The sequence below is a fragment of the Pituophis catenifer genome, unplaced genomic scaffold (assembly GCF_029215685.1).
Source record: "Pituophis catenifer annectens isolate HBS135680 unplaced genomic scaffold, rPitCat1.0.hap2 SCAF_16, whole genome shotgun sequence".
In the NCBI taxonomy this organism is placed as follows: Eukaryota; Metazoa; Chordata; class Lepidosauria; order Squamata; family Colubridae; genus Pituophis; species Pituophis catenifer.
Genome location: NW_027256896.1, coordinates 799,468 through 812,256, shown reverse-complemented (window position 1 = coordinate 812,256; position 12,789 = coordinate 799,468). Strand labels below are relative to the sequence as shown.

At 49.9% G+C, this 12,789-nt stretch overlaps 1 protein-coding gene across 1 annotated transcript in view; it reads left to right on the top strand.

Moving 5' to 3' along the window:
* The first annotated feature begins 1,111 nt into the window (after positions 1 to 1,111).
* Positions 1,112 to 12,789, top strand: part of RPL3L (ribosomal protein L3 like) — a 55,993-nt gene continuing 44,315 nt past the window's right edge. The window contains exon 1 of the mRNA XM_070954835.1: positions 1,112 to 1,215. Within this exon, the coding sequence (XP_070810936.1) occupies positions 1,213 to 1,215 (3 nt within the window). The 5' untranslated portion in view covers positions 1,112 to 1,212. The remainder of the gene's footprint in view (positions 1,216 to 12,789) is intronic.

Below are 12,789 nucleotides of genomic sequence, written 5' to 3'. Positions count from 1 at the left end.
CCCCCCGTGCCCCTTTCCCCCTTGGGAGGCGGAGGAGTGGTCGTGGAGGGGGGGGCAGGGAAAGGCCGCGTGGCTTTAGACAGCGGTTCTCAACCTTGGAAGCTTGAAGATGGGTGGACTTCAACTCCCAGAATCCCCCAGCGATTCTGGGAGTTGAAGTCCACCCATCTTCAAGCTTCCAAGGTTGAGAACCGCTGTCTAGAGCCTGACTCCGCTGCTGGGATTAGACGCCGTAACTGACAGCGCCTGAAATGCCAGCAGTAAAAAGGCCGGAAGGCAAAGAAATGGAGAGGAGCCATCTCGATGATTCCCACTCGTTCTTGGCACCTGTTTGCCTAACTCATAATTGGGTTTACATGCCATGTCAACCAGGCACGCACAGTCTGACGATGGCTGGTCTCTTGTGTAGCACCAGAAACCAAAGATTTATGGATATGGAGTGTGTATCCTGAACGTGGTTTGGGATGAAGAATGTTGAATTTGTTGAATGTTTTTATTTATTCTGGAGCTAATAAAAGCACAGAAAATGCCTCCCGACAGATTCTTGGCAAAGATTTAAACATTTCCACTTTTAGAAAGAAAAAAACCTTGTTGATGCTACAAATCCTTTTAATCTGAAAAAATCTGAAAGTAGAGAAGGGAACCCCCAGGGCTCTTGTATTTTGACAGCCTGGCAGAACCTCACTTCCTTTTAGCCAGAGGGAGCTGTTTTTTAGACTGGAAAATCTAAAAAACTTGGCATAGGGAGAAATTGCCCCATGATACACTCGGAGTCTTTCTTCAACAGGATAAAAGAGAAGCCTTGGGCAGGACACTTTTTTTAGACAAAGCCATTTGGGGGCTGCATGCCCCCCCCCCAGGGAAGCCCATTTTGTCTGGGCTCAGGGCTGAATGGCAAAGGGACAGAAGAGGCTCCCCTCTCCATCGGCTTCCTACTCGGCTGTGGGGTGGGCTGCACCAAGAAGTAGAATTGCGTTTGGGGAGGCAGTGGCTGGTGGTGGGTGATATATTTGTCGAGAGTGACCTTTCATCTCCCTCCCAACGTGCTCAACCCGTCAGCCCTCCCGAGGGTGAAATGGATAGTGCACCAGAATGAAGCCAGCTGCTAAATTTATGTCTTGGGGAGAGAGAAACATCTTTGGCATTAGGCAAGCCAGGCACTTGCTGGTAGCCTCTTTCTCTCTCGGCAGCCTCGGCTGAAGACGTCGGATAATGGTACTGGCAAGTGATGGGCCTGGCCTTTGTGGGGCCATGGAGAGAGGTGGCGGTGGGGGGTAGTTGGTGTCTGAAGGCAACGACTTGCAGGAGGCTTTCAAGGGAAGGCCAGTTGGGATCCCCACTTCTGCCCCTCGGCAGGCATCAACAGGGCTTTCTCCCTCTTGTTCTGATTTCAGTGTCCTCCCACAGCAGATTGCCTCCCCTCCCCAATTTGGTGCTTCCTATTTGGGCCCTTTTCCCCTTCAATAGGTAGCCTTGCACCAACTGCTGATGATGACAGGGCTCAAGTTTAAATTAGATACAGACTGGTCAGAATGTTAAACAGCGGATAGCAAATTATGAAGACCTGAGATGAGTTTTCCCCCTGCCTCTTGGAGCTGATCCCTCTGGGGAAGAAAGGCTCTTTGCAGGAGATTTTCTTCAAAGCCATCAAGCCACCACCTGCTGTGTACCTCTGGACATGCAGGTGAGCCCCTGCAGCTCTGTTCCTCAGAGGTTTTCATATCTGCAATTGGTATAGACCAAATCTTGACATCTACACTAAAGGGTTTCTTGTACTTGTGGGTTTTTTTTTGGGGGGGGGGCAGTTCTATTTAGTATTTTAGCCCATACAAAATGGTAGAGTGGAATAGGAACCCCTGGAAGTAAGTGTAGCTGGTATCAAAGGCAGCCACACAAACCACACATTTACTGCCCCTAGCCTTAATTAGCAGCTATAGACTACCGGGGCAAGAAGATCCAGTAAAATACTTTACAGGAGGAAAAGACCCATTAATGAATTATTGCTATCACTGACCGATTTGGAATGATTGTTTTTTTTTTGGAAAGTTAAAAACTTTAAAAATTTCTTTTTTTTAAATGGGAATGGACTATGTTTGAAGAGAAAAAGAGGAAAGAGGCGATAAACAGGAATTTTTTAAAACAAAGGGAAAAGACAAGCGGATAACTATACAATAAAAAAAATGGAGATGCTGTGACGAAGTGAAAGTGCAAATGTGGATTGCTTGCGGCTTGGAAGAGAAATTATGTGTCTTGCTATTTAAACTGGATTATTTTGGCAACAATCGAGGTTTGACTCTGGAGATATCCAATCTGTCTAGTGGATGTTTTATTGATGGAAAGAAAGAAGAAATAAAATGGAACAATTATAATTGAACTAATAAGCGCAGCAACAAAAGAAAAGGATGTGGTAATAAAAGAAAAGACGATACCATATATGGAAAAGAAGACACAAAAGAACTAAACTTTATAGAACTTCTAACTTTGATAATATTGAAATTGAAAAGGAACAGTTTTGGACAGATGGGGGGGGGAAGAAATGGAATATAGTGGTCTGCAAGATAAGAAAAATAATATAATTTGATTAAAATGGAAATGTAATGTTTAATGCATATCTGAAGCCTGAATACTAATATGAGGTGTTTTCTTTCTCTTTCTTTCCCCTTTGATTTCTTTCTTTTCCTTCTTTTGTTATTTTTTTTCCTCTTTACTTTTACTCTCTCCTCTCTCTCTCTGTTTCCTTTTTTACTTTTTACTTCCATTCCTTTTAAACTTGATTATATAAATACACATTTACTAATTTGGTCATGAAATAAGATTATAAATGATTGAATGAGAATATGAGCTTTTAAATGTTTTGAATGCTTAAATGAATTTTTGAATTTTAAAATAAATATGAAGAGTGATGACTTAAAGGAAATTTACAATCCAGGAGAAAATATGTGAGAAGATATCTGTTAAAATAATGTTGAGTTAAAAATTGTGGGTGAATGCGTTGAAAAAGCAATTTATATAATATGCTGTGAATTTGTTAAAATAGAACAGCTAAAATAATAGAAGTAGGCGTGGAGGAAAGCATGCTGGTATATCAGCTACACGTGGTGGAGATTTGGAGGAGAATATGCTGGAAGTCAGCCAAAATAAAATATGCTGGAAATCAGCCAAATAATAGTGGGAGGTTTGGAGGAGACTGCTGGAAATCAGCCAAAACATAATATGCTGGAAATCAGCCAAACAATGGATGGAGGTATGGAGGTGACTATGCTGGAAATCAGCCAAAATAAAACATGCTGGAAATCAGCCAAAAATTGGAGGTATGGAGGAGAATATGCTGGAAATCAGCCAAAATAAAATATGCTGGAAATCAGCCAAACAATAGGTGGAGAAATGGAGGAGGATATGGATTTTGAGATAAATCTATGTAATATGAAATATGTAAAATTAAAGGTAAATTGATAAAGTTTAAGATTTAAAGATTTGATGAAGGGGTCTAGAGACTAAGAAATATGGATAGAACTTTGATTTATAAATTGAAATAAAAAATAGAGCTGTAGTCAATTTGAAACTAAGATGTATGTTGATAAAATTGTAATGTTATGAGATGGTACCACCCCAGGTGCCTGATGGAACCTGATAGGTTCCAGACAGAGCTTGGGCCATTCCCTGAGGCTCTGGCTCACGCCTCGACTGAAGACCTAGTAGGTGCCTGGGATAGGGCGGCTGCTGGAGCTTTGGATCGGGTTGTGCCTTTGCGGCCTCTGACCCGGGGCCGGTCTCACCGGGCTCCTTGGTTCACCGAGGAGCTGAGGGAGATGAAGCGCCGGAAAAGATTCCTGGAGAGCAGTTGGAGGGCCAGCCTTTCTGAATCCGACTGAACACTGGTAAGATCCCATATTAAGACTTATCTAGTGGCGATAAAAGCGGCAAAATGTAACTATTTTGCCACTCATTGCATCATCAGATAATCACCCAGCCGCCCTGTTTAGAGTGACCCGCTCCCTGCTCCACCAGGAGCGCGGGAGGACTCCTTGAAGGGCAGGGCCGAGGACTTTGTGCAGTATCTGTATGATAAAATCGCTCAGATTCAGGAAGACTTGGACTCTGACTGGGTAGATTCAGGAGGGATGATGGAGGCAGGTCTTGAGAATGTTATCTGGGAAGAGTTTGATCCTGTGACTCCCAAAGACGTGGACAGGATTCTGGGTAGACTGAGCGTAGCCACATGTTTATTGGACCTGTGTCCTCCTGGTTGGTGCCGGCCTTTCGGGAGATGACATGAGGCTGGCTCCAGGGGATTATAAATGCTTCATTGAGTGAGGGCGACTTTCCCGCCGCCTTGAAAGAGGTGGTGGTGAGGCCTCTCAAGAAGCCTTTCCTGGACCCGGCAGTGTTAGCAAATTATCATCCAGTCTCCAGCCTTCGCTTTGTGGCGAAGGTTGTTGAGAGTGTGGTGGCGCGACAGCTTCCCCAGTACCTGGATGAAATGGTTTATCTGGATCTGTTCCAGTTGGGCTTCAGGCCTGGGTACAGCACGGAAATGGCTGGTTGATGATCTCTGGAGGGCTCGGGACAGGGATTGTTCCTCTGTCCTGGTCCTATTAGACCTCTCAGCGGCTTTTGATACCATCGACCATGGTATCATGCTGCACCGGTTGGAAGAGTTGGGGGTGGGGGGCACCGTGTTGCAGTGGTTCTCCTCCTTTCTCTCCAACCAGTCGCAGTCTGTGTTGGCAGGGGGGCAGAGGTTGACCCCGAGGCACCTTATATGTGGGGTGCCACAAGGGTCGGTCCTCTCGCCCCTTCTGTTCAACATTTATGTGAAGCCACTGGGTGAGGTCATCCGTGGTTTCGGGGTGAAGTACCATCAGTATGCCGATGATACCTAGCTGTACATCTCCACCCCGGACCACCCCAATGATGCCCTTGAAGTGATGTCCCGGTGCCTGGAGGCCGTGCGGATCTGGATGGGGAGAAACAGACTCAGGCTCAACCCATCCAAGACTGAGTGGCTGTGGTTTCCAGCGTTCTGATATAGTCAGTTGGTGCCATCACTGACTGGGGGTGATGGGGGTGAGTCATTGGCCCCCACGGAGAGGGCTCGCAACTTGGGTGTCCTCCTGGATTCACGGCTGTCTTTAGAAGAGCATTTGACAGCTGTGGCCGGGAGGCATTTTTATTAGATCCTCCTGATTCGCCAGTTGCGTCCCTTTCTGGATCAGGACTCCTTACGCACGGTCACTCATGCCCTCGTCACTTCCTGCCTGGACTACTGTAATGCTCTCTACATGGGGCTCCCCTTGAGGAACACCCGGAGGCTCCAACTGGTTCAGAGTGCGGCCACGCGGGTGGTTATGGGAGCGACGTGGCGATCCCATGTAACACCTCTCCTGCGCGAGCTGCACTGGCTCCTGGTGGTATTCCGGGTGCGCTTCAAGGTTTTGGTTACCACCTTTAGAGCGCTCCATGGCTTAGGACCTGGTTACTTACGGGACCACCTTCTGCCACCAGTAGCCTTTCACCGGCCAGTATGCTCCCATAGAGAGGGGCTCCTCAGGGTGCTGTTGGCCAAACAGTGTCGACTGGTGGCCCCCACAGAGAGAGCCTTCTCTGTGGGGGCACCTGCCATCTGGAATGAGTTCTCCCCGGAGATACGGAGGGTCCCGGATTTACACATTTTCCGCCGCTCCTCAAAACATTTTTATTCCAGCAGGCTGGTGTGGCTTGACTCTCCCTTTTAATTTGCTTTTAAGTTTTATACAAATTGGGTGTTTTTAAATTCGTTTTTTGGGCCAAAATTATTTAATGTACTTTTAAATGGTTTTTAACTTTTGTATGATGTATTTTTATCTTGTGGCTGTTCACCACCCTGAATCCTTCGGGAGTAGGGCGCTTTATAAATTAAATTAAATAAAAATAAAATAAATAAATGGGTATATAAAATCTATTTGGAAATTAAATTGGTGGTGATATAATAGAACAGTTCTGGTCAAGATATTAGATAAGATAATTAAAAAAAAAATTTTTTTGGGTTCTGATTTTTAATTTTAAAAGATGTAATGGAAGATTGTGAATGGAGCTTTTTAATATCTAAGTGATTGTACCTATCTATGACCGGATCAAGACTTCGCTCTTGAAAGATATATTTTATGTTTTATGTTGGAAAAAAATAAAAAAATACTTTAAAAAAAAAAACAACCCACACACTTACAGGCTGCATTAGTACAGAAACTGAGTCCATCGCTTCTCCCTCCAGCACAGCAGCCACAGTAAAATCTATTATTTATCAACTGCAAACCATACTATTCGCCTCGTGAATTTTCCTCATTTCTTCTTGTTATGTCCTTATAAGGACACCCGTCCGGATTGGCTGCCACCCTGGGGCGGGAAGTTTGAATAGCTGTCTAGGGGCGGTGCGTTTGCCGGAGAGAATATAAGGAGAGCTCCGGCAGCGCACAGCCAGTCTTGTTACTGTTTCAATAAAGTTACTAACTGTATTGAGCTGGTCACATCTTCATTTCCTGCGCCTGATCTAACACTGGTGACGAAGGACTAGAGAAGAGAACCTGAGCAAGACTCGTGGCACGATCGCCTAACCGAGCTGAAGTCACTCAACTGCGGCATCTTACAGAATGGCAACCCCACAAGCACCGATCGCTTCGCTGAATCCATTCAACCCGGCAAGAGAGAAATGGAGATCGTACATGGTGAGGTTCCGGCAATTCCTCCGAGGGAACGGTTACCAGAACCTCGACAATGAACGCAAGAGAGCCCTGTTCTTGGCCCACTGCGGCTCTGATGTCCTGGAGATGGCCATCGACCTCATGGCGCCCAGAGATATTGAGGAGATGTCCTGGAGTGACCTGCAGGAAGTCCTACAGGAACACTACACACCCACAGGCACCCCGATCGCAAACAGATTCACCTTCCAGCAGAGGAATCAACGGGAAGGTGAATCCATCAAAGAGTTCGTGGCAGCACTTCGTCAAATCGCTGCCAATTGCAAATTTGATAACGTGGATAATGCCATCCGGGACCGCATTGTCTTCGGGATGTGAGATGTGGGTCTCCAGAAGAAGTTCCTGAGCCGCAAGAGAACTCCGCTCAAGGAAGTCCTCGAAGAAGCCACAGCCGCCGAGACTTCCGAGAAAGCAGCCGCCGCGATGGTGAAAGCCAGAGGGATCCACAAGATCCACAAGTTGGGCCCAAACTCCTCAGACGACTCCGCCACGCCATCAGAATCCGATGAGGAAATGGCCGTTCACAAGGTTTCCCGCCCCCCCAGGTGGGAAAACCCCCAACATGGCGACTGGGGGGAACGGTGCGGCAGTTGCAAAGGCGATCACCCCAGAGCAAACTGCAGATGGAGGGACACGACCTGCCACCGCTGCCTGAAGAGGGGACACATAGCCGAAGCATGCAGAGCAGCAGATCCAGCCCCGGAACCACCCAGGCCAAGATTCCGCGAAAACCGCAGAGAAACCCAGAGGACATCCAAACGGTCCTCGAACCAGTCCAGGCGCGGGGATGACAAATATCCCCACAACAGAGCAGTGCACCAGACCACAATCGCCCACACAAGCGACGACGGTGCCACCAAATTCAACGTGACACTGCTGGCAGAGGGCTCACTATGCACAATGGAAGTAGATTCCATCTACTCCATCATGGACTGGCAACATCTGAAGCGCCTGAAGCCAACCTGTGAAAAGAACCAGCTAAAACCCCTGAGGTCGAGGCTCGTGGATTTCAGCGGAAACCCCACTGGTGTTTTGGGCAGAACCACTCTCCACATCACCTTCAAGGACTTCCAAGGCAAACTTCCTATCACAGTCGTGGAACACAGCCAACCGAACCTGCTAGGAGTGGAGTGGTTTAAGCCGCTAGGGTTATCAATCGGAGGCATCCATCAAATTTAGAGGGACGAACTCGACAACCTCATCGAAGAGTTAAAGGAAGTCTTCGATGGTAAACTGGGGAAATTTGTGGGAAGCCAATCTCTTTTAATCTGGATAAGGGAGTCACCCCAATCAGGCTGAAGCCCCGCCGAGTTCCGTTTGCCTTGCGGCCAAAAGTAGACGCTCAGCTAGATAAGCTGATCGCCCAGGGCGTTCTGGAACCAATCGATCATGCTTCATGGGAAACCCCCATTGTGACCCCAATGAAGCATGATGGGTCTGTGCGCATCTGCGCCGACTATAAGTGTACAATCAATAAGGCGTTGCCGCAGAGCGCATACCCAGTCCCAGTGGTGCAACATCTGCTGCATTCTCTGGGGACTGGCTCAATTTTTGCCAAACTGGACCTGGCCCAGGCTTACCAGCAGCTGCCAGTGGACGAAAAGACGGCGGAGGCCCAAACAATAGTCACCCACAGGGGGGCATTCAAATGCAACCGTCTCCAATTTGGAGTCAGCGCTGCCCCCGGAATCTTCCAATCAATGATGGAACACCTCCAAGGCGTTCCAGGAATGGTGCCATACTTTGACGATGTATTAATCTCCGGAGATTCCAAAGCACAACTCCTTGAAAGACTCAGGCTTGTCCTGCAGCAATTCAAGGCCAAGGGCTTGAGAGTCAGGAGAGATAAATGCATCTTAGGAGTCCAGGAGGTCGAGTTCCTGGGCTATCTCATAGATGGCATGGGCATCCACCCCACCAAATCAAAAGTGAAAGCTATCCATGAAACTCCCAGCCCAAAAAACAAAACGGAGCTTCAGGCATTCCTTGGATTGCTTAACTTCTATGCCATGTTCCTCAAACAGAAAGCCACGATTGCTGAGCCACTCCACCGCCTGCTGGGGAAAGTGGCTTCCTGGAAGTGGGACCAAGAGGAGGAAGCAGCATTCCGGGCCGTCAAAGGACTTCTAACATCCAAAAGCATCCTCATACAATACAACGAGACGCTCCCAATCAAGCTCACCTGCGATGCATCACCATACGGGGTGGGGACAGTCCTCAGCCATGAACTTCCGAATGGCTCAGAAGCCCCAATAGCATACTTTTCCAAGACGATGTCCAGTGCAGAACGCAATTACAGCCAGCTGGACAAAGAGGCTCTGGCTATCGTCGCAGGAGTAAGACATTTCCACGAGTACATCTATGGAAGGAGCTTCACCATAGTGACCGACCACAAGCCGCTTCTGGGGCTCCTCGCAGGCGACCAACCAACCCCGACCTTCATGTCCCCGCGGATGATAAGATGGGCCATCTTCCTAGCCGGCTATTCCTACAGGCTCGTGCACCAGCCAGGCACGTCCATTGGGAACGCCGATGCGCTGAGCAGATGCCCATCAAAGGATCCAGTGGAAGACCCAGCTCCCACGCTCGACCTCTTCCACATCGACAACGACGACAGCTGCCCAGTCTCATCTGCAGATGTGGCCGCCCACACTCAAAAGGACCCCACACTCCGCCAAGTGAGATCCTGGATCCTCAGAGGGTGGCCGACGGAGAAGGCAGAGGAGAAATTCAGCCCCTTCGTCAGAAAGCAAAAGGAGCTGTCCACCATGAGAGGCTGTTTGCTATGGGGAGACAGAGTGCTGATTCCCAGCACTCTGCAAAGAAGAACGCTAGAGACCTTGCATAATGGGCACCCCGGCATCGTCCGCATGAAAGCCCTGGCACAGAGTTACGTCTGGTGGCCATCACTGGACAGAGACATCGAAGAATGGGTCTCCAGATGTGACCCGTGCCAAGAAGTACGCCCAGTGCCACCCCAAGCCGAACCAACGAAGTGGAAGACCCCCAGCAGCCCCTGGTCTAGGATCCACATCGACTTCACGGGTCTGATGCAGGGGCGCCACCTACTCATCGTCGTCAACGCCTTCTCCAAGTGGCTCGAGGTGGTACCGATGGCATCTACCACAACGGAAGCGACGATCCAGGCTCTACGCCGTCTCTTCGCCACCCATGGACTGCCGGATGTGCTGGTTTCCGACAACGGGCCCCAACTCACGTCCTTGGCCATGGAGGCATTCCTGGCCGGACTGGGCATTCGCCATGCCCTGTCAGCCCCCTACAGGCCAGCTGGGAACGGACAGGTGAGACTCACCAAGGAGGCACTCACCAAAATGGGCACGGGCGACTGGCAGGAAAGAATTGACACCTTCCTCCTCACCCAACACATCACACTGCATGCCACCACCCACAAGAGCCCAGCTGAGATGTTGATGGGCAGAAGGCTGAGGTCACCATTGGACCGGCTGCACCCACAATACAGCCCAGAAGTGACTGCAATGGCCAGCCGCCCGCTTCACGCCTTCAGCATAGGAGATCCGGTTTTCGCATTGAATTTCCACGGCTCTCCGAAATGGCTGAAGGGGAAGATGGAAAGCTCAACCGGCCCGAAGTCCTACAGAGTAGAGCTGGAAGATGGACAGGTCTGTAAACGTCACATTGACCAGCTCCGGAAAAGGTGGAGGGAAGTAGGACAAAACCACCCCGACGAGGTAGGCCTACAACACCCCGATGAGGTAGGCCTACAACACCCCGACGAGGCAGGCCAACAACACCCCGTCGAGGTTGACCAACAACACTCCGGCGAGGTCGGCCTACCAGACCCCGGCAAGGCAGGCCAACAACACCCTGACGAGGTGGGGAGGCAACGACCCGACCAACCAGGGCAGCAGGATGCCAGAGAAGTAGACCGGGGACTTCTCACCCAGGGCGAACCCCGGCCACCCGGCTGGGGCAGCAGACGGGCCCAGAACACGGAGGACTGCCAACCAAGAACAACAGTAGACCGGGGACCACCCGAGGTGGGCACACCACAGCTTGCGGGTGAAGATGGCACACAACACCCTGGCGAGGGGGACCTCCACCCAGCACAGAGGGCAGCCCAGCAACAACACCCCAGCACGAAAGACCCCAGCCACCGACCTGCGGTAGACCAGGGACTAGTGCGAAAGGAAAGCCTACAACAACCCGGCCAGGGAGGCCAGCGCCACCCCGGCAGGGGAGACCTCCACTGCCCCGTGGAGGTAGCCCCACAACAACAACCCGACCAGGACGACCACCGCTGACCCGACGGGGTAGGCCAACGCCAGCCCGGCAAGGAAGGCCTCTGCCACCCCGACCAAGGAGGCCTGCACCAACTCGGTGAGGTCGGACCACAAGACCAAGGTCAACACCGCCCACCGCTGGGAGATCGGACCCGAGGGCACCGATCCGAGACATCCCCCTGACAACGGGAAACCGAACCGCAGCCGAACCACAGAGCCCAGGAGACCGGGGAGGAGCAAATGACAACCAGAGACTTACCGAGACTCAGACGCTCTTCCTGGGTCAGCACCGAGCGGCCACAGCGAGACGACCGATGCACAGGCCAGGAGGAAGACCATCAGAACCAGCAGTCCGAGGTCCAAGGTTCGGCCGGAGGCGCTGGGAGGACCCCGCACACTCGCCAGCCGAACCAAGTCCGGTTCTGGGGAGGGAACCAGGAGACACAGGAGCCCCGTCCGTCCAGGTCGGCGTCGACAAAGAAGTGAGACTGCGCAGGTCAACTAGGGCGCCGAGGCGTCCCACGTACCTGCGCGATTACGTGACGTTCATTGACTTTGAGTGACTGTTTTCTAACTAGGAGGGGAGGAGTGTTATGTCCTTATAAGGACACCTGTCCGGATTGGCTGCCAGCCTCGGGCGGGAAGTTTGAATAGCTGTCTAGGGGCGGTGCATCTGCCGGAGAGAATATAAGGAGAGCTCCGGCAGCGCACAGCCAGTCTTGTTACTGTTTCAATAAAGTTACTAACTGTATCGAACTGGTCACGTCTTCATTTCCTGCGCCTGATCTAACACTTCTAATTGCTGTTTATGTCCCACCACAAGCCTGTGTGCATTATGAACTCTAGCTGACCAGATTGTGGAGGCTGAGGCCAAATATCCTGATTCACTGGCCATTATTTTGGGAGATCTAAACAAGGCAAACTTAAGGAAAGAGCTACCAAAATGCTTTCAGCATGTCAATTGTCCCACTAGAGGCAAGAATACTTTAGACCATTGCTACACAACACTAAAAGATGCTTATCGGTCCTTACCATGAGCAGCTGTGGGACACTCTGATCGTTGCATGATTCACCTTGTACCTGCTTACAGGCAAAGACTTAAAACCACAAAACCAACAATTAAATCAGTGAAGACCTGGACGGAGGAGGCAAAGTTAAAGCTACAGGCCTGCCTTGACTGCACTGATTGGAATATTTTTGAAAGTACCTCTGCAGTCATAGATGAACTCACAGTCTTCAGTGTGTCAGCTTCTGTGTACCCACCAGGAAAATGGGAATATACAGTAACAACAAACCTTAGTTCACAGCTAAACTTAAGCAGCTACATCCTTCCAAAGAGGAAGCCTACAGAAAAGGTGATAAAATGCTGTACTATCAGGCCAGAAATGTATTAACAAGGGAGATCAGAGCAGCAAAAAGAAACTACTCTGAAAAGCTAAGGAATCAGTTCTTAACAAATGAACCAGCAAACATGGAAAACTCTTAAAAATATCACCGGCTATGGCAAACCTTCTGAGGCTGAAGGAAATCAGCAACTGGCAGATGACCTGAACGTGTTTTACTGCAGGTTTGAAAGGAAATTACAGCCACCCATCTCCACAACCCCCATCTCAGACACACCAACACCAGCCAAGCCTCCTACAACTGACCCATTGGGTTCACAACCCCTAGTGATCACAGAAAAGGAAGTGCAAGACCTATTTCACAGACAAAAGCCAGGAAAAGCTCCAGGCCCAGACAAGATAACTCCTTGCTTTTGTCTGTGCTGACCAATTGGCCCCCACCTTCACCCG